This window comes from Cynara cardunculus, assembly GCF_001531365.2.
Source record: "Cynara cardunculus var. scolymus isolate 2C chromosome LG 15, CcrdV1, whole genome shotgun sequence".
Classification (NCBI taxonomy): domain Eukaryota; kingdom Viridiplantae; phylum Streptophyta; class Magnoliopsida; order Asterales; family Asteraceae; genus Cynara; species Cynara cardunculus.
This window is the reverse complement of record NC_037542.1, coordinates 10,078,105-10,098,132: the sequence shown is the minus strand read 5'-3', so window position 1 is coordinate 10,098,132 and position 20,028 is coordinate 10,078,105. Positions and strand designations below refer to the sequence as shown.

The following is a 20,028-nucleotide window of genomic DNA, read 5'->3' as shown; positions in this document are numbered from 1 at the left end:
AGTGTAACCACAATCTATCGAAACCATGAGTAATCGTTGTGATAAATGTGTTATTGTCTAACCCTAACCGATCAAAACCATAATCAAATTGAGTGCGCAAGTGATGTTATAATAGTGATATCACATGATTATCACACCCATATCACATCAAATCGTTTAGTGGATTTCGCCCGTAATCGTTGTGATAAATGTGTGATCGTCTAATCCTAACCTATCGAAACCATGATTAATCATTGTGATAAACGTGTGATTGTCTAACCCTAACCGATCGAAACCATGATCAAATCGAGTGCGCTATTATGATAGTGATATCACATTATTATCACACCCATATCACAACAAATCGGTAGTCGATTTTCTAAGTTAGCCCTAGCCGAGCGGAATCCTTGTGATAATTGTGTGATAATCACATGATTATCACAACCATATCACACCCAAATCACACCAAATCGTGTTGATATAAACGATAATATGATAATTGTGTGATAATCACATGATTAACCGTTTATTAGATAATCATAATCGTGTAATCGTGTCAAAAGATTTTATGATATCAATTCCATTATTACCCTTTTAATTTTATTACTTTTTGAATCTTTTTAAATTTCAATTTTAATTTTAAAAATCTTTTAATTTTATTTTTTATAACAATATAGGGTTATTGGGTTGTTTTCGCATTCTCGTAAATTACAGGGGTGCTCGTTTGAACCATTCCCTGTATATTCGTATTTACTTTATAAACATAATTTTTTATACCACTATCCCAGAGCGATAACTGTGGCTTCAAATCAAGGTCTTGGTCGCGATTTTCACAATGTTACCCATTGGAGATGCCATTTAGACATCCATCCATCCATCAGACCTTTTTTTCTATAAAAATATACCAAATTAGTTTATAAATACACAAAATATTTAAATATATAACTTTAAATGAGATTTTAATTAAATCCATAGACTTCTAACAAATATAAAGCCATTTTTTCTTTAATAGAAATCATAAATTTAATTTAATTTAATTTAATTTAATTTAATTAAAAACTGAATTAAGGTCAAATCCCTAAATGGCTATACACATGCCTAATAAAAGAGTTCTCGAGTCGATCGGATTTTGAAAATTTAAATCCTACCACCCACCACGAAAACGTGTGCTCTTCTCCAAACACATTTTAACCAGCCGTTTTAGAAAATAATCTTTAAATAAGATATTTTAATTAAATTCATGATCGTCTCTCAAGCATAGCATAGAGCCATTTTTCCTTAAGGAGGTAACATACATAAAAAGAAGGAAATTTTAATTAAATTTATGATATTCTGACCTCCCAAGAGAAAATGGCTTCATACTCGATGATAGTCATGAATTTAAGTAAAATCTCATTTAAAGTTGTATAATTTATGATTGTCATCCGTCCTGTTATGTACGGTTTGGTTTGGTTCGGTATACAAAGCTAAAACCGAACCAAACCGGATCACCATATCATTCAAGATTTTTACATAAATAAACACATATAAACAGTTTCTACAGGACATGAAAAGAATTTGAGTTCAGAGTAAAGATTTGAACCAAACCGTGGATTGCATAACATTTTATTCTTCTGTCATAAACACCATAAAAAGAATGCAAATGAGGCAGAAATGCTTCTACTGAAGAGAAAAAAAATTAAGAGTAACGCAATACAAGTGTTGCTAGAAATCTGCCAAAGTAAATGGGGACCCAACACGAAACTCAAATTGGTCTTCATTTATCGGAATAAAACTACGTACGTACCGGATATATTGCGTGGTTTCTTCTTCATCTTCTTAGTCTGCTGTGGATTGACCGGCACGGGAAGACAAGATGATACCCACGATGAGACCGTATAGGGCTAGAGCTTCAGCGAAGATGAGAATAAGAATCATTCCCACGAAAAGTTTTGGTTGTTGTGCGTTTGCTCTGTTTAACAAATACGAGAAAGTTTCAGTATATAATGTCTGTGGATAACCAACCAAGAACACGGGGGACCGAATAGAGATACGTTCAATGCAGCAGCATAGTTGACAAACAAGAGCGTGACAAATTGTGATTAATCAACAAAAGTCAAACATCAAAACCCGAAAAACACAAATCATCAAATGTAGAAACGCACAGTATATATGGACTATTCAACAAAAATCAATCAACTATCAATCTATATGACGTAAATGAATATCAAAATCATGATTTTCGTGAAAAGCAAAAACACAAGGCGGGAGGACACCAAGAAGTCCACTAAATCGATAACCAAAACTCCATAATCATCATATAGCATGCATAACCACTTATCATCAAATGCAACGTATAAAACTAACCTCCTGCACCATGAATGCCCTTAAGCTCCAACCACGTTTTTGCTCAAACTTGGCACATGGAAGTAGAGATGCACCAAAAAGGCCAATCCCCAGATTTGAAAAGTGACATCCCTACTCATAACAAGTCCTCGGACACTGTAACTTGTATCCTTTACGCCAGATTTGAAACAAAAAATACACACTTCAATGCCCTTTGTTCTAGCTTGTAATTATCTACTTTAGCATATGCAGGACAACCAAATATCTCAAGCATTAAGTAGTCCATAGACGTACATTACCACACCACAGTAGGTGTTTTCTTGTTAACATCATAGGAGGGTGAACGGTAATGATGAAACATGCGGTTAAAGCAACATCCGCCAAATATGACTTTGGAATCTTGGAATTGAAGAGCCTACATCTGACCCTATCGATAATGGTGTGTTCCATACGTTCAACTACACCATTTTGTTGACGAGTGCATACTACCATGTGGTGTTTAGCGGTACCTTGGGACTTGCAAAAGGTATTGAACTTCTACGAGCAAAACTCCAATCCATTGTCAGTTTGGATATTTTATTTGCCTTCTCGTTTGTTTCTCAACAATAACTTTCCAATCCTTCAATGTTTCCAATACATCACCTTTATGTTTGATATTGAATACCACAAGATATGCACACATATAACAAACTAGATCATACTAGTACTTAATGTGTGCATTTTAATAACTAAAAGTCAAACATGTACATAGCACATAACAACCACAAGGCTTCCTACCTAGAATCTTGAACTTTTTTCATAGTAAATTTAGGGCCAAAACTTCTAAACTTATAGCAATGTTGCACTAATGACTTGCACATCATGCTAGAAAATATGTATAGTGCTCTAGGTTAGGTAACTTTGGCTTTGGAAAATAAATAAATAAAAAATTACCCCTTTAGTAAATAAGAGAAGAAAGAATTTTTTTTTAAACTGCACCCTAAAGAAAAGAGTTACAGGGGTGACCGCCATTGATTTAACCCAAATCAAGCCCAGGAGACACCATGTAACTTGGTCGCTGGGACAATAACTAGGGAACACCAACCTCATCACTTGCAGGTATAACCCAATCCATACTGTTCACAGATAAGTTCCCTTTTTTTCATTTTTACTGGCAAAAGCCTGGTTTACTTTGTATTTACTGTTTCTTTGATTTTCTGAAACTACAACCCTCTTGCTTCTTCATCTATCCATTAAGCCCTTGTACTGCCACATGATCCCTATTCATTAGACGCAGCAAGTCAAACACACTCATACAAAGCAGCATTGTTAAAGCAGCATTGTTAAAGCATCAGTGACCTCAGGAATTAGGTTCAAAGAAGATGCACATCCCATATTTTATTAACTAAGCACAACAAGCATGCTTTATATGAGATATTCATCTAAATTTACTTTCAACAGAACAAAGATGGAACTTTCTTCAATAGACAAAGTCATAATGTTTAGCAATTCAATCTCTAAAATTATCATGAATATGTTTTTATAGCACAAGTATCGAACAATAGCGAGTTGAAAACAATACCTAACACCAGCATCACCAACTATGCCGATGGCCATTCCGGCAGAAAGACCAGCAAGACCACAAGCCAAACCAGAAGAAAGGTGTGCATAGCCATCAAAAAGATAATAAGACTTGGCCTTCGGGTTAATCCCGGTACTGATAATGACAGCAATAATCAAACCATAAATACCAAGCACACCAGCCATGACAACAGGAACAATGGACTTCATCACCAGCTCAGGCCTCATCACTCCCATCGATGCCACACCCACACCACTCTTCGCCGTTCCATACGCAGCCCCCATGCCTGTACAAAGAATCCAATCAAAAACAGAAATCTTTACAGATAGATAATTATTACATCGGCAAACAAGCGATTAAATCAACACAACGTCCAAAAACAAACAATAAGCTCTAGGTTACAATCCGAATAACGGATATCCTGGAACAAACTATCATCAGGTGAGTCAATTCGCAGTTTAACAGAACAAAAACACTGGAGTTAAGATCTAGATTTGTAATCTAACAAAGAAGAAAAGTTAGGGTTAAGGATTGAGTGAGCGTACAGGAGAAGACAAGGGCGGCAGCGGCGCCGAGGAATCCAAAGAACGGTGCAGTTTCATCACCACTGAATGTCGAACCTGAACTCATTGTTGATGAAAATTGGAAGCGAAATCGATTGGATTTGGATCGGAGAGGTAAGAGTCTGGATCTCTAGTCTGGATGCTTCGATAATTTCATGTGTTGGTTCCTCTCACCTTCCAACACTTGTCGTCTTCACACCATGATCACGTCGATTACATCTATGAGATTTTTTGGAACTAATTATTAGTAAACTACAACTTCGGTCCCTGTGGTTTGTCGATACATGCACTTAAATTTCCCTTTAGTTTTAAAATTATAAAATGGTTATCATAATTTGTAAAAACGTTTAAATTTGGTCCCTTCCTCTAACTTCCGTTAAAAACCTCATTTAATTAATGGATATTTTATGTCATTTTATCCCTTTTTTTTTTATATATTTTACCCAATCAAAATCGATCTTATGGTTTATGTTCTTGTTGTTTTAATTGAATAAAAGACAAAAAAATGTAAAAATGTTTCCCGTTAATTTTTTTAACAATCGTTAGAAAGGGGATTAAATCTAAACGTCTTTTCATGTATGACTCTGATTAAAAATAAGTGCGGTTTAAAGAAAAGTTTTTAAACCTAAAGTTAGAAAAGTTTAAAGAATTATCTGATCATATCTTAAAACTTCCTCATTTATAACATTTTCCAGGTTTTATCCCTTTCCTCTTACTGGATGTTTATTGTTTTTATGGATAATTCTGGTTTCTGTGTCAGCTTACGTGCATCGATTAATTCCCTAGCGACCACGAATGACTTAGAGTCATCGCAATTGAACCTCCATGGCCCCAAGGGCTTTAGCATTGCTTGGATTTGAACCCAGGCTAGATGAGATTTTCCGTTACATTACCTGAAACTTGACCAGTACGTCAGGACCCAAGTGATTATTTCTATTTATTTTAAATTACATGTTACCTATTTTGCTCGTTTTCTTATTAATTGTTCATATTGTTATTGTTGTACATTCGTGTTGTATTATTGTCTTGAAATAATTAATGTTTAAAGCACAAATTGTCTGATAAAAAATATAATCTGAATATGAAAAACTTAAAAAACAAAAACAAAAATAAGAAATTGATTCAATTTGAAAAATGAGCTCCAGAGGAATTTCTTACAAATAATAAGAAAGATTTAAATAACTTGAAAGTAAGATACATAATACTGATTATTTAACTATATTATCTATTTCACTACCGTCGCTTATCTTATCAAGTAACATTTTCAGTCATCAAAATGAATTTTTAGTAAGAGTTTCTTACCTGGTAAGTGCGTATTCTGTAACACTCTTCTTTTTATTTTACTGGGTAAGATTTTTGGTCATTATTATACTCTTATTGGATAAGATATAGGTCCTTGTCATGCTCACCCGATAAGGTAAATGACACCCTGTAAGTGTTTGGTAAACGACCCCTGAATCTAATATTTGGGCTTTGAAACCGAAATAAGAAAGAATGCTCGACTCTAAACCTCGGATAAGAAAGAAAACACAAGTATCTTTGTTACTCGATAAAGCTGGATGTAGTCTCGATAGTTGCAATGTACAAATTTGAGGTGTTCTGTGTCTAACAGTGTGTTGCCAGATAGAACTTAATAGGCTTGATGTGTAGGTTGCTTAGAGTTGTTCTGTTGTAGCAATCTATTACTCGATAGAATTCAATGCATGTTTGATCATAATTCGATGATTGTGATGAATGAATTTGAGTTGTTCTTTTATGATACTCTGCTACTCAATAGAGCTTGACAGTAGTTCGGTAGTTGTTATGTTAACATACTGATACATTCACAAGCATTCGTTTATTCATAATCATTCATTCATTCTTAAACATACGTTCATTCATACATGTGTTTTCCTCGATTTAATTTCTTAATAAAATATAGCATAAGTAATTTTAAAAAGATTTAGAAGATCCGTTCGTTGAACACTGGATTGATTGTTTTGAAAAAAAGGTCGAACAAATTTGTTTACCATATTTATAAATTTATTTATTTTATTATTTTATTGGTTGAACCTCTGCTTTACAAGAAGTATATCATCAATTTTGATCAATAATTTACAAATCACCCATGATAATCCATTAATATGATGATATATTTGGGTCGTAAACCATGCAATTTCTGAACATCATTTCTTGATATCGTGTTTTATACGATGTTTTTCGTTTATTTCTTCATTTTTCTAACATAAACTCTATTAATTGATTTGGTTACATAATTTATTGTTTAGTTCACAAACAAACTACATCTTGATATTGTTTGGGTACACATAAGATTTACATAAATTATCAAGGATGTGACGATAAACAGATAGTGCAAGCTTTTTAATACTGGAAAAGATATTAACTGGGATATTTTAGTTGTTAGAACTAAACAGTTTCTACAAAAATAATGCGGATCAAGTATCATACTTGATTTCCAATTTATTTGATCTTGCTTTGTAGCAGATCAACGAGTTAGAACAGGGATCCCTATGCAAAAAGCAATTTTATTCTCTTGAGATTGAGATCATGATCAAAGCAGCCAAAGTACTTGTTTTCTGTGTCGGTTGTAAATAAAAGCAAAGCAAGTGCATTCATTGTGCGTAACGTATGGACAATAATCTATGAAGGTACTTTGCAAGTCGATCTATATTTGCCACCAAGCCGATGATATCAAGCCATGTAACATGACACAAACAACGTTTAGCATCAATCGGTTAACCAATTGACCTCTTAACCGGTACCAATCCCTGCCACATGGAGGTTTGTAGAGACTTTCAGTAATTGGATAGAATGGTCCAATAACCTATCTTACTTAACAAGCTAACCGGTCACTTCTTTTAATGTAACTTTTATTATTATTATTATTTATAATTAAATTATATTTTATATCAACATTTTTTGTACCACTTATTTAATAAAAGTTTTTTTTTTTTTTTTTGTGTATGAAGTATTAAAAATAAGATTTAATGTAACATAACTTACGTAAAATGTTATACACTCCAAAGTCCAATTAAACAATATTTTATTTATTTAATTATAACCACAAATCAGTCTCTCAACCGATCCAAAAAAGTCCGGTTTCTGTTTCAATCTGGATCTGGCTAAATTGGGCCTGACCGGTTACATTCCAGTTAACCGGACAATTCTTAACACATTATAGACCGTGCCAAATTTAGAGATGGCCAAGATGGGTCGGGCCATGGCTTTTGGTTGGGATAGGGACAGGTTACACCAGGTTACGAAAAGGGGATCGGTTACACCAGGACAGGTTACGAAAAGAAAATCTTGGACTGCGACCCATTTGTGGTCATTTCTAGTGCCAACTCCAACCCGTTTACACCTCAAGAGCAATGGTTCTTACGTTATTCATGATCGTCCGTATCTATTCAACTGATCAAATAACCTCCAAATCAACTACAACCGTTAGTTGAAAGTTATTCAACGACCACCAATTTATAACATAAGCTTTTCATTGGTGAATATAACGGTCCAAAACGAACAACTTTACACAAGCATCCTAATAAACAAATGGAAAAATAGCATACCGATTACGAGGATAATCGTCGAATTTATGATGATACCATCTTTGTGTTTCTGTTGCTGCAAAAACAAGATTTGCCACCTGCATGATATATGATAATAAATCAGGTGAAATTTTTGAGCTTATTATGGTTGGATTCAGGGTAAAATTATGTCAAAAGGAATGTAAAAAAGAATACCACAAATGTAAAAAGTAACCATAATGAGAGATCTGCACCACCACTGGCCACCAGAAGACCACCGTAGATCACCTTCATCATCATCATTGTGAGACCAAAACAAACAGATTGATTAAGTAAACTTATTAAACGAAACTGGACCAGATCATGCAGTTCATTTGTTTATTGGGTTTCTTCACAATCGAATGTATTTTTCAATCTCATGATAACGGTGTTTCGTCACGTTCGTAGGAGATGGTTGGTGGCTCTAGCAAGGAGGGTAGAAAGTGTGACGGTTGAGGGGACGAGGAGGACATGGGGTGAATCACTGGGGTTGGACATGGCAGGTTTAGGCACTTTCAAGGACACCGAGGAGTTTGTGGAGACGGGGAGGCTTGTTTTGTATAGCATTTGAATGAGGTTTTTAAAGCTCCTTTTACATTGAAAAATCGAGTTTATAGAGAACATGAGAGACTTACGATTTCGGCCGAGTAGTGTGGAGACGAGACGTATTCGAACCAATCACCGTAAGGAATAACATACTCCTCCAGAGTTTCGGTTTTCTCTCGCAAGGAACCCTAATCATAAGGTTAAAAGAGTATGTCAGTTGATTGAACACCAAGAACCATTTCACATAGGGAAAGGCAAGGAAAAGAGAATAAAACTGATGCAAAGCCAAAGTAGCCTTGTGCATCGTGATTCCCCCTTACAAATAGTAAATCAATCCTAGGGTTCACAAACATGAAACAGAGAGGACCTCGTTCTTCATCAAAACTACCTTCTGTAACACTTGAAACTTGACCTAGAAAAATAAATCTAACCACCAGTGACAATGGTTTGAGCCAATGAAGCGGACTTTTTGCAAAATCAAGAGAAAGATTGCATACAAAGACCTAGAAAAATAAATCTAACATTGTAACACCTCCTCTGGTTCTACTACCAACTCCATATCTTCATTTAATTGTGACGGAATGTGTGAAGACAAACAATGTCCCACAACCTTTCGTAATTGTGATATATGAAACACCGGATGGACTTTGGCAGTGGATGGTAGTTGTAAACGATAAGTCACTTTTCCAATACGTTCCTGCACTCTAAAAGGCCCATAAAAACGAGCGGAGAGTTTCTGGTTCTTTCTAGCTTGCAGAGTTTTCTGACGGTAAGGTCTGAGCTTGATAAACACCTTGTCGCCCACATCAAAAGCAGCCTCCTTTCGATGTTTATCAGCCTGTTGTTTCATTTTCTGTTGTGCCTGAATTAAGTGCATCCTTATCTCATCCAACATACTATCTCTTTCCAACAACTCCTCCTCCACCGACTGTACGTTTGTTGTTCAAGTCTCATACTTCAATATTGCAGGTGGGTCCCGTCCATATAATGCTTTAAATGGAGAGCAATGTAGAGAACTGTGAAAGCTAGTACCGTACCAATACTCAGTCCACCCCAACCAATAGCTCCACTGTTTCGGTTTATTTGAAGTAAAACATCTTAGATAGTGTTCCAAGCAACAATTTACTACCTCCGATTGGCCATCCGTTTATGGATGCTACACTGTCGAAAAACAAAGTTTGGTTCCTTGCAACCTGAATATCTCCGTCCATTGACTAAAAAAACCTCATCTATGTCAGTCACCACCCATTTTGGTACTCCATGCAACCTTACAACTTCTTTAATGAACACCTCTGCTACCTGATGAGCATTAAAAGGGTGTGTTAAAGGCATAAAATGGGCAAACTTGCTCAGTCTATCCATGGCAAGATTGTGTCGTTGCCTCCTGACTTCGGCAACCCTTCTATAAAATCCAAGGTTACCTCATCCCAAACCCACATTGGTAACGCCAAAGGTTGTAACACCAAAAGTTGTAATAAACCTGTCGGTGACAGCCCCCAAACCCCCTCCCGATGGCATCAAAACACCCCCCCTAACCCCCTCCCGATGCATCCGCTTCAATAACGAACGGCTTATTTAAATCCGGTAACACCAAAACAGGGGTCGTAGTTAAGTCCATCTTCAACGCTTCAAACACAGCTGCTGCCTCGTCATTCCATCCAAACTTCTGCTTTTTTAGTAAGTCGGTCAAAGGTCGTGCAATTTGTCCGTATCCAAATAAAGTTTTGATAGTACCCGGTTAGTCCCAAAAACCCTCGCAATTGCGTGATTGTTCGTGGTTGAGGCCAGCTTAACATTGCCTCCACTTTGGCATGATCCACTGCCACCCCATTGCGTAAAATTACATGTCCCAAATACCCGATCTCCTCTCTACCAAAATTGCATTTCTTTCGGTTCGCATAGAGCTGCTGATTTCGCAGCCTTTGGAATACCTCCCTTAAGTGGTCACCATGCTCTTCCATCGATTTGCTATACACCAAGATATCATATAAAAAAAACTAAGAAGAACTTTCTCAAAGATGGCCTAAAAACTTCGTTCATCAAAGACTGAAACGTTGTTGGGGAATTTGCCAGTCCAAAGGGCATTATGAGTCCCTCATGAGTTCAAAATGTTGTTTTATGCACATCCTCTGTACACATTCTGATTTGATGATAACCTGCCTACAAATCCAATTTTGAGAAATATTTGGCCCCATGCAATTCATCTAATAGTTCATCGATAATTGGGACCAGGAACTTGTCCGGTACCTTCCTTTGATTTAAAGCTCTATAGTCTATACAAAACCGCCAGCTACCATCCTTTTTTACTAAAAGGACCGGGCTTGAGAATGCACTATGGCTGTGTTGGATGATTCCTGCTTCCAACATCTCCTTTACCATTTTCTCGATCTCATCCTTCTGATATTGTGGGTACCGGTAGGGACGTATATTCACCGGTTCAACCCCCTCTTTCAGTAGTCAGTACAGTTCCATGCTCCCTTTCCCCTCTCTGATGGTAACCCTTTCGGGCACTGAAAGACATCCTCAAACATCTCCAACACTTTGTTACTTCTTTAGGACAACCATCTACTGGCATTCTCTTCCATAAGTCCCAAATCTACCCAAATCCCTTGTCCTTCTTGTGGTGTCGTCTTCATCATAGCCTTCAACAAAACCAACAATCTTCCCATGGACACGTCCCCCTTCAACTGTACTTGTCTTCCTTCCCATTTGAATGTCATAACTTGGGTTTGCCAATTCACATACATTGCTCCCAACGACGCTAATCATTGGATTCCCAAGATAACATCCGAGTTCCCCAATTGAAACGGTAAGAAATTCTCACGAATCTTGATTCCTTGCATCAGCATCTTCACCCCTTTACACACCCCCCTGCCCTTTTACTGTATTCCCCGTTCCCATCAAGATGTACCCTTCTATTTGTTGAACCTTCAGACCTACCTTTCCACCAACTTTGATGTGATAAAGTTGTGTGATGCCTGTATTCGAGTTCAAAGACACCTCCACCCCATTTTCGCTTGTCATGTTGGCCAACTTCGCCTCACCATCATCGAATTCAGTCCCATTACCTTCCATCTCTTCTGTTGCTTCTTGTATAACTACCACACTAAACTACTTGCAACAGTGACCGGGAGCGTATTTCTCATCAAATCTACAACAAAGTCCTTGTTGCCTTTTTTGTTGCAGTTCCTTGTCCGATAATTTTCGAAATTCCCCTACCCCCTTCGTTCCTTCTCCTACCGTCTTGTTCCATCCCCCCATCCACTCTTCTCGTCTCCTACCCCATCGTAAGATCGTCGTATGGAAGGTGTACCTCTTGACGTTCCACCAACGTTTAAGCGTTTTGTTTCGCTCTTCGACTAACAAAGCTACTTCCATTCATTTGTTGAGTCGCAGCGGTCCTAAAAATCGTACCTCTGCTCTAATTTCCGGCCGTAATCCGTTTATGAATTGGCTCACATAAACTTCTTCCAGAATTCCATTCAACGGGGCTGCTAGCGATACAAACTTCCTCTTATATTATGCCACGCTCCCTTCTTGTTTTGCAGCCAAGAATTGCTCATAAGGAGTTTCTTCAGCGGTGGTTCTAAATTGTGTTAAAATCAAACTCACAAGCTCCTCTCATTACATGATTGGTCTTCTTTTATTTTCCCATTGATACCATCTTAGGACATCTCCCTCAAATGAGATCACCACTACTTCAAGGCTTTCCTCGTTAGAGAGTCGATTTAACATACAATACCTATCGGCCCTTAGATTGCAACCGTCTGGATCTGAACCATAAAAAACAGGCATCTCCAGTCGTCTGCCCTTGATTGCGAAGAATGGCCCTGACTCCCCATTCCTATCACCATTCTCAAACCGGCGATCTACACCGTCTGGTCCTGCATTTCTTTCCCCATCACGACCTCGTTGATCCTCTCCTTCAACCTCGTCATTGCCTCATGCTGCCGATCTCCTCATCGATTCTTCCTGTATCGCATGAAGGCATCCAATCTTTGCATCATTTCCATCTTCTCTTCTAGAGATACAATCTTCCCATTGAAATCGCCCAAACTTCCTTTAATTTCATCTATTCTTGATTGTACCGATCTCGTCATGGTTTCATAATCGTGCTCTGATACCAATCGATACGACTACTATGAATTCAAGAAAAGGAAAGGTGAAGAAATCGATTATCTATTAAGTCGTCATCTTTCGAAAGGTGACTCTCTCCTATATAGGGTTTATACAAAGAACAAATTGAAAAATTCTTTCCCCTCCAGATCTGCAACTATATACTTGGTTTCCCCCCATTTTCCAACTACAACAAAATCGACTAATTGTTTTTAGATCCTTTCAGCCACTTATTTTCATGAATTGTCTACATTGCCCCTCATCCCCTTTCTTTTCCTAGAATACGTAAATTCTACTCTCGGCATAACATAGTAGAGCAGTTGTTTCCCTTAATACCCCCATCTTGTGCAAGAGAGTGAGCAAACAGGTAGCAAAAGAATAAAGATTAACATATGGTGAATAAAACACCAAAAAATAAGCAAGAAAAAGTAGCAAATAGGTACATTGAACACATACAAAAGATAAGGTAAGGCAAAAATACATTCCCATCTTAATCTGCCAGCCCTCTATCCCCCTCCCAACCATTTCAACTCGCTTTCACCCACCTACACTGGCTATGGTGGAGCCTTTTATTATTATTTTTGGCGGGAATAAGTAAAAGGTGATCATCAAAGATCGTTTTTACCAGCAACATGGACAAAAACAAGCATGCATAGAAATCATCTCCAAAAACAAACAACTAATCAAAGGTTCATTGACCTAGTGGTATCTAGGTTACCGGTAAATCCTTGCTTCCCTAGAGGTCAAGGGTTAAAATGTCACCAAAGATGAGGAGTGCACATCAGTATTTTCCATATATAAATATATACATAGAAAAAAAAAACTATCAGCGGCAAGGCATGAACTTACAAGAATTTCATGACAACGGAGTTGATGTACCCAACCCCATAGGAATATAGCTGCACCTATCCATGCATACCATCGAAGTCTCAAGAAAGGAGTCACAAACATCCATATGTTAAACTCAGGCTTGGACATGCGATCTTTTCCCTTCACAATGAACTCCGCCACCAGATTCTTCACAAAGTCAAACACTTCAGGTGCAAAAGTACAGCATAGAGACAGTGGAGCTGCTGTATAGAAACTGATTTAACAGAGATCACTTGAATAAGAAGAGAATCTTCAAATATGGAGAAAAAAGGTTCTAAGATGAAATTAAGGATTTCATTTAGCCAAATATCAAAGCTGAGAAGGCTTAAAAAGAGCAAAAAGCTTTGTAGTTTCTGAGATATCTTGCTTTGATTAAATATAGTTCAAAAGCTGTGAGATAGCTTTGACCAACAGAAGAAAAACTTAGATCAAAATGTAAGATAACCACGTACTAAACGACAAGCAAAACATCTACATGTGGCGGCTTTGCAAGTCACCTGAAAACCTTACCATAATCAATATTGTAAGGAGATCCCATAAAATTTAATTATGATCCGATTATGCATCTAAGAGAACTATTACAAGGACAAAAGCATGAAGGATAGATAAATAAGGGGAAGAGGAAGAACATGATGATTTTATGTCGAGGCCATAAGCCTAAGTACTCTCACGTTGCCTAAATCTTAGACATGTAGTTTAATAGTTTTAAGAAGTTCCCAAAATCAAACAGTAATTTTTGCATGGCTGAAGCCCTTATCAGAATATAGTTCATCCCACTCAGAATTTTGATCAGACCAAGGTCTAAAATTCATCAGAAGATCACAACACACACCCACACACATATGTATATATACATATTCATATAGCAAGGAGAAACAGAAATAAATTGCTGCAGATATGCAAAACTTACAATAGACCAGCAAGATAACCAAAGATGTGCATTCTAGCAGATGAACTGTAGTTAAAAACATAGATTGTCTCATAGAAGCGTCGCAAAACTTGAACTTCCATCAGCAAAAGCAGAAACACAGATAGCCAAACATTGTATACATGTTCTCTTGTCGACAAAGATTTATGCCAGGAAAAGGCATGCGAACCTCCAGTCAAGTGGCTGGTTATAGTAGAAAATAGGTCATGCTCGATAAGTGATGGTAGCATCTTAAGTGCATAAAACCACACTGCAACAAGTAAGATTGTTGTCCAGAAAATGGCCACCACATAAAAGTGAGAGAAGAATCTCTGAGGCACGGTTAATTTCTGAAATGCACACAAACAATGCATAAATGGAGTTGTCATACAAAGAGAAAAACTCATTCTAGCCATCATACAAACTGAAGAATGAACAGCACACAGGACAAGCAGATATCTTTTTTATGTCAAGGAATTTGTTCAGCAGGATTCTTAAAATACTCGCAGAAGAAAAATGGGGGAAAGAATAAAGAAAAGAAGAAACTAAAGAAAAGGCCGACCCTAGTGCACCAAGGCTCCTCAACTTTGCAAGGCTTGGGAAGGAAGTATTTTGTACGCAACCTTGTAAAGAGGTTGTCTCCATGACTTGAACCCATGACTTTTGGCTCACAAAAGAGTATCCTTACCATCTGCATCAAGGTTACCCCAAAAAGACCAAAAACAAGAGCTTCACACATAATTATCACATAATATCTAGTTATCTACGACGCATAAAAACTATACGAAAACATGAAATTACTTCAGTGACAAATGCTTCATACTTCACCCAGTTAGTCATATTAGATTATCAAAGGAAGATTTCATTTGGTTGGTTAAGAGTTACATGTATGTGTATATTTGATAAATCAGGCTGTCCAGCTAACAGCAATAAATAACAAGTTTTGTTGTGGGTGCACGAAAAAGTTTTTGACAAAACAAGTTCACTTTGTTAATTTCTATGTCATAAAACAGTTGTCTTGAAGCCTTTTGTATGTGCACGCTTGTACTATGGGCCACAAGGAGATTGAGAAGGGTCTCATTTCTAGAGTCTTATATTTGTTCATGCAAATCAGTTAAAATTCTAGAATGCATATAGTTCATGATGTTTCTAATTTTTCCAAGACAAATCTGGTGGACAAATGGAACATTTTACTTTCCAAATGTACCATTGCAAGTAATATGCTGTTACAATGGTAATGATCCTAGCAATCTAGCATCAGAATTTGCTATTGATTCCCAGATTATTACCATTCTAACAATGCATTATTGTTATTAGCCCATTTGAGGTGGCATTTTGATAGCCGAATGCAACTACAGTCCTCAGAAATACGAGTATTTGATTGGCATTGCATAAAGGCATAGGTTTCGGTAAAATTTACTGGTTGTATTATTATGTTCTCGGTGCTCTTGCATTAAGCATGCTTTCGCTTTTTGTACAAGCCTACTCATGCATGAATTATCATAGAGCATTTAAACATCTATAGACCTGTAAGGCTACATGCATGGAATCCCTAAGTACGACACGTAAAATGGCAAACCATAGCTTCATACTAAGCTATATATGGCCATGTTTACCCACTCCTATACACATAACACCTAAGGAGTTGGCCTATGATGGATCTCGTGATCCGGGAATGTAAAATTCCACTTCTCATGCTTTGAATGTATATGGTAGTGGGCCAACTCTGTTGAGCCACGCAGCTGAATAAGAAATATGCGACATTAGTAAGATTAAAATTACTTCAACCACTATGTCATTTAAAATTATTTCAGGGCTTATTGAACAAAACTAGCTAAGATAGCAATCTAGATAATGGAATCTCTGTAATGCCATCTGGACCCACATTAATATGTATAGTTAATTACATACCAAAAGATTTTAAACTCTTGTTCCAAACTTGCCACATCAATGAGAGAAATAAAGAAGAGAGAGGCTATATACGATCATGAGAATGATGTAAATCAAGTACCTAGATCTTCTTTGTTTAAGCAATATATCTACAGACATTTTCTGAAGGAAATAGTTTATTTGAGTAGCTGATCGATTTATACTCTGTCAGTAGGGAGGCACATCTTTTAGTTATGTGGATCAGTGATCTGTTCTAAGAAAGTTTGCTTGTAAATCGTATTAATCTAAAAGTAGGGTTTAACCTGATAATAAAACTAAACGCATCAAGGGTGCTCAACAAAGCAGTGTGACAAATGTGTCCACGAACATTACAGCAACGAATTGATGTATTGAAGGATGAAAACAAAAATTATTTGTGTTAAATGCAGTTCATAAATTTTCAGAAGACAAAAAAGTGTTTGATTGTACACTTTTGAGGATTTAAATCATCCCAACAGAATAAGAACAAATGAGACCATTGTAAACTATGTGTTTAAATTATTAACTCATGCGTCATGCCGACTAATATTCCAGGCTGGCAGATTAGTGATACTCGTCAGAAAAGAAACAATGTTTGGTCAAAATACCTGTATATTTGAGACTACAAAATTCAAGGCAAGCCGATTTCCTAGAAAAGTATAAATAATCCAACATTCATTAGAATTGCCAACGTGACAGTTACATTCAACCGAGATGGATTACTTAAGATGATCATCAGCAAATCAGCTAACCTAAGGATAAGTTTGCTTGTTGTCAATGTGACAGTTATATTCGACAGATACTGATTACTTAAGATGATTATCAGGAAATTATCTAACCTTAGGGAAAGTTTGCTTAAATATTCAACGACACAAAAACGTTAACTGCTGTTCATGCCAATTATTATAAACATAACAAGCAGAACAAGGGTAGTCTCACTTACAGTGGAATTGGATGGCAAAATCTTGCCTCTCTTGGCAAAACCCAACAGAGCTCTGCGAAACCAACCAAGCCCGGGCAATGGCAAACAGGCTAAAAGAATCGGCAAAGTAGCAGCAATCCACGCTGCTCGAAGCAATGATACAAGCCCCAGCCCCAGCTCCTCCATTCTTTAGACGAAAAAGATGTTTTTATCCCAATATGATTGCATTAGAAGAATAATTTGTGGCCGAAAATAATAAATACTACTTAAAAATGTGTAACACATTGAAGCCTGAGTCTTTTTGATGCTATCACGAGTATGCCGTTTCCCGTGTATAAAGAGACGTGAACTAAGAGCAATTCTAGGCGTGTGGACTGAAAATTCTGATTTATACCAAATGGAGTAAAACTTTTGTTATTCCAAAAACAAATCGTATGATTGAAGTAGACATGAAACTGAACGGAGAAGGATATAAAACCACACAACATTTAAACACATTTTTGCCCTAGGTTTTGAAATGAAAGAAATCACATGACTGTGCCGTACGATTTGGAGAGTTACCATAGGATGGAGGTTTATGTAATGCATCTGGTGCAAGATGGACGAATCTGATGCATTAAATCTCGATTTATTTGGAGAATCTGACGCATTAAATCTCGATTTATTTTTGTTGATATGGGGAAGAATGTGAGAGATTGGAGAGGGGAATAGATGGACGAAGAAAGAGAAAAATCAGTGCCATTGTGAAGATGTTATGAACCTCCACTAGTAGTTTTATTTAGGCTCCATGGATGTACAATAAGAATGTGATGAATGCATGATAGACAGACGTATAAAGGATCAAAAACAGAGCATACCTGAGATACATAATTTCTGACATTATCATGGCTGATCGGAAAGGTCGAACTTCGTTCAACTTTTAGCAAAACTTCTTCTTCTTCACCCGAAATCGAATCCCTAACCCGAATCACTCATGCTTGACCCGAATTCCAGATTGTTTTAATCCCGGTGAATGATTCTCATGATCATTCCAACGACATCATGTTCTAATCGCGAATATCGAGACGACAGAGAACGGCAGCCAGTGCCGCAACGGCGCAACCCCACTCCGCCACAACCACGGCGTTTTCCACGTTTCAAGTACTGATCGACTAATTCATTCCACAAATCAACAACTTCCGTTGCTACACTAGAATTTTAAAGAAATAGAGAATTACAAAATAGTCCTTATGATACCTCTTGACTACATTTTTAGTCCTTTACTTTAAGTTTTTTGTACTTTTATCCAACTTTAACTTTTTTGTAACAATCAAGTTTTTCTTACTACCAAACATTAAGAGTGTTTATTAAAAAGAAAATTTTTAAATCTTAATAAACATGATTTATTTTGTTAGTTTTTATTTCTTAAAAGATTATAGTTATATAAATAAAAATCTAATTACATTTAATTAATTGAATTCATTAAATCATTCAACATTGAAAACGTGAAATTCGACTTCCATTCTTAAATTTCAAACCCTAATGAGATACAAAGTTATATATGATTTCTTTTATTGACCTATGATATCCAACTCATTATGCGAGTCGACTAATCCCAGTATAATCATCTGTTTTGTGGATAACCTGGAGTCACCACATTTGAACCTTCATGACCATGAGAGAATTTTTATTCCTTCTTATATTTGAACCCGATGATCTTCAGACACTTTTGACATTTGAATACCAAGGTCAAACCAAACGCACACCATCCTTGTAGTTGGTGGATTATATTTTAGTTATTGGTGAAATGAAACATGTATATATTATTGTTTACCAAAACGGTACTCGCACAATGTAGCTAGATATATCTTTATTTTAATATTTCGTTTAATTTTTTGTCTATGTTGATGTATACGATTTATGTGATTTTGAGAAAGATAATGTTTTTACGATTCAGTGAAGTAATTTATTTTTGACTTAACAATAAAATTTTATAAAGATAAAAATTCTGTTAGAACTCAATAATTATCATCATTATATTTTAGGTTTTTTATATTTAAAATGATATGTTTATCTGTAATTAGTTATACGAATTAAAAAATGGACCTTTAATAAGTTGTATTTACGCACAATTTACTTGTAATATTAAATTTTAAGTAATATGCATTAATACACAGTACTTCATGCATAAATAATGGTTTTTAAGAGTTTTTATCAAATATTTTATAATATACTAGAAGAGTACTCGAGCAATGCAGCAAGATAAATCTCGATTTTAATGTTTAGTTTTTATTCTTTATCTATATCTATATAATACGATTTTATATGGTTTTGAGAAAATGGTAATGTTTTTATTTTTGAGTGAAACATAAATTTGAATATAGCATAAAAATTTGAAAAGAAAATAGATCGATATTATTATCAAATTAACTATTTAATAGTTCTTGTTTTTTTGGTGTAACTTCTTTAACTCAATTTTTGTTATAATTTAATTTAGATTTAATAACAAAGTAATTTATTTTTGGTTTAATAATATAATTTTTTTATAAGGATAATAATTAAATATTTTGTTAGAACTCAATAATTATCTTAATTATATTTTAGATTTTTTATATTTAAAATAAATGTTTATCCTATATTTGATTATGTTTATCTGCAGTTAGTTACACGAATTTAAAAATATAATTTTAATACGTTGTACTTACGTAAAATTACTTGTAATCTTGAATTTTAAATAATATGACCAAGAAATAAGGATGCATATTTTACTTTAATCAGATGTTCGGTCC

General features: G+C 35.9%; 2 protein-coding genes across 3 annotated transcripts; both read right to left on the bottom strand.

The window, feature by feature from the left end:
- Positions 1-1,544: 1,544 nt before the first annotated feature.
- On the bottom strand, positions 1,545-4,639 carry LOC112527791 (V-type proton ATPase subunit c1-like). 2 transcript variants are annotated; one of them, XM_025138594.1, is made up of 3 exons: positions 4,411-4,639; positions 3,866-4,151; positions 1,545-1,930 (listed from the first exon to the last, which is right to left on the bottom strand). In XM_025138594.1, exons 1-3 carry the CDS (start codon positions 4,493-4,495, stop codon positions 1,798-1,800), a joined length of 504 nt encoding a protein of 167 aa, XP_024994362.1. In that variant the 5' UTR covers positions 4,496-4,639; the 3' UTR covers positions 1,545-1,797. The 2 variants fall into 2 exon arrangements, with proteins under 2 accessions (XP_024994362.1, XP_024994363.1); XM_025138595.1 differs by lacking the exon at positions 1,545-1,930 and adding an exon at positions 1,969-2,474.
- A 3,175-nt stretch (positions 4,640-7,814) lies between these two features.
- Positions 7,815-18,444, bottom strand: LOC112528787 (polyprenol reductase 2-like). The gene is made up of 7 exons (XM_025139863.1): positions 18,118-18,444; positions 17,282-17,447; positions 14,434-14,780; positions 13,503-13,737; positions 8,627-8,725; positions 8,169-8,240; positions 7,815-8,071 (listed from the first exon to the last, which is right to left on the bottom strand). Exons 1-7 carry the CDS (start codon positions 18,144-18,146, stop codon positions 7,967-7,969), a joined length of 1,053 nt encoding a protein of 350 aa, XP_024995631.1. The 5' UTR covers positions 18,147-18,444; the 3' UTR covers positions 7,815-7,966.
- Positions 18,445-20,028: the final 1,584 nt, after the last annotated feature.

Coding starts and splice junctions, on each gene's coding strand:
- LOC112527791 (XM_025138594.1), bottom strand. CDS start 4,495: ATGAGTTCAGGTTCGACATTCAGTGGTGATGAAACTGCACCGTTCTTT. Junction 4,152..4,410: donor TGCCGCCCTTGTCTTCTCCT/GTACGCTCACTC, acceptor TTCTTTGTACAG/GCATGGGGGCTGCGTATGGA. Junction 1,931..3,865: donor GTTGGTGATGCTGGTGTTAG/GTATTGTTTTCA, acceptor TTTGTTAAACAG/AGCAAACGCACAACAACCAA.
- LOC112528787 (XM_025139863.1), bottom strand. CDS start 18,146: ATGATAATGTCAGAAATTATGTATCTCAG. Junction 8,726..13,502: donor TCCGTTGTCATGAAATTCTT/GTAAGTTCATGC, acceptor CCTTATGATTAG/GGTTCCTTGCGAGAGAAAAC. Junction 8,072..8,168: donor GGTTACTTTTTACATTTGTG/GTATTCTTTTTT, acceptor TATATCATGCAG/GTGGCAAATCTTGTTTTTGC.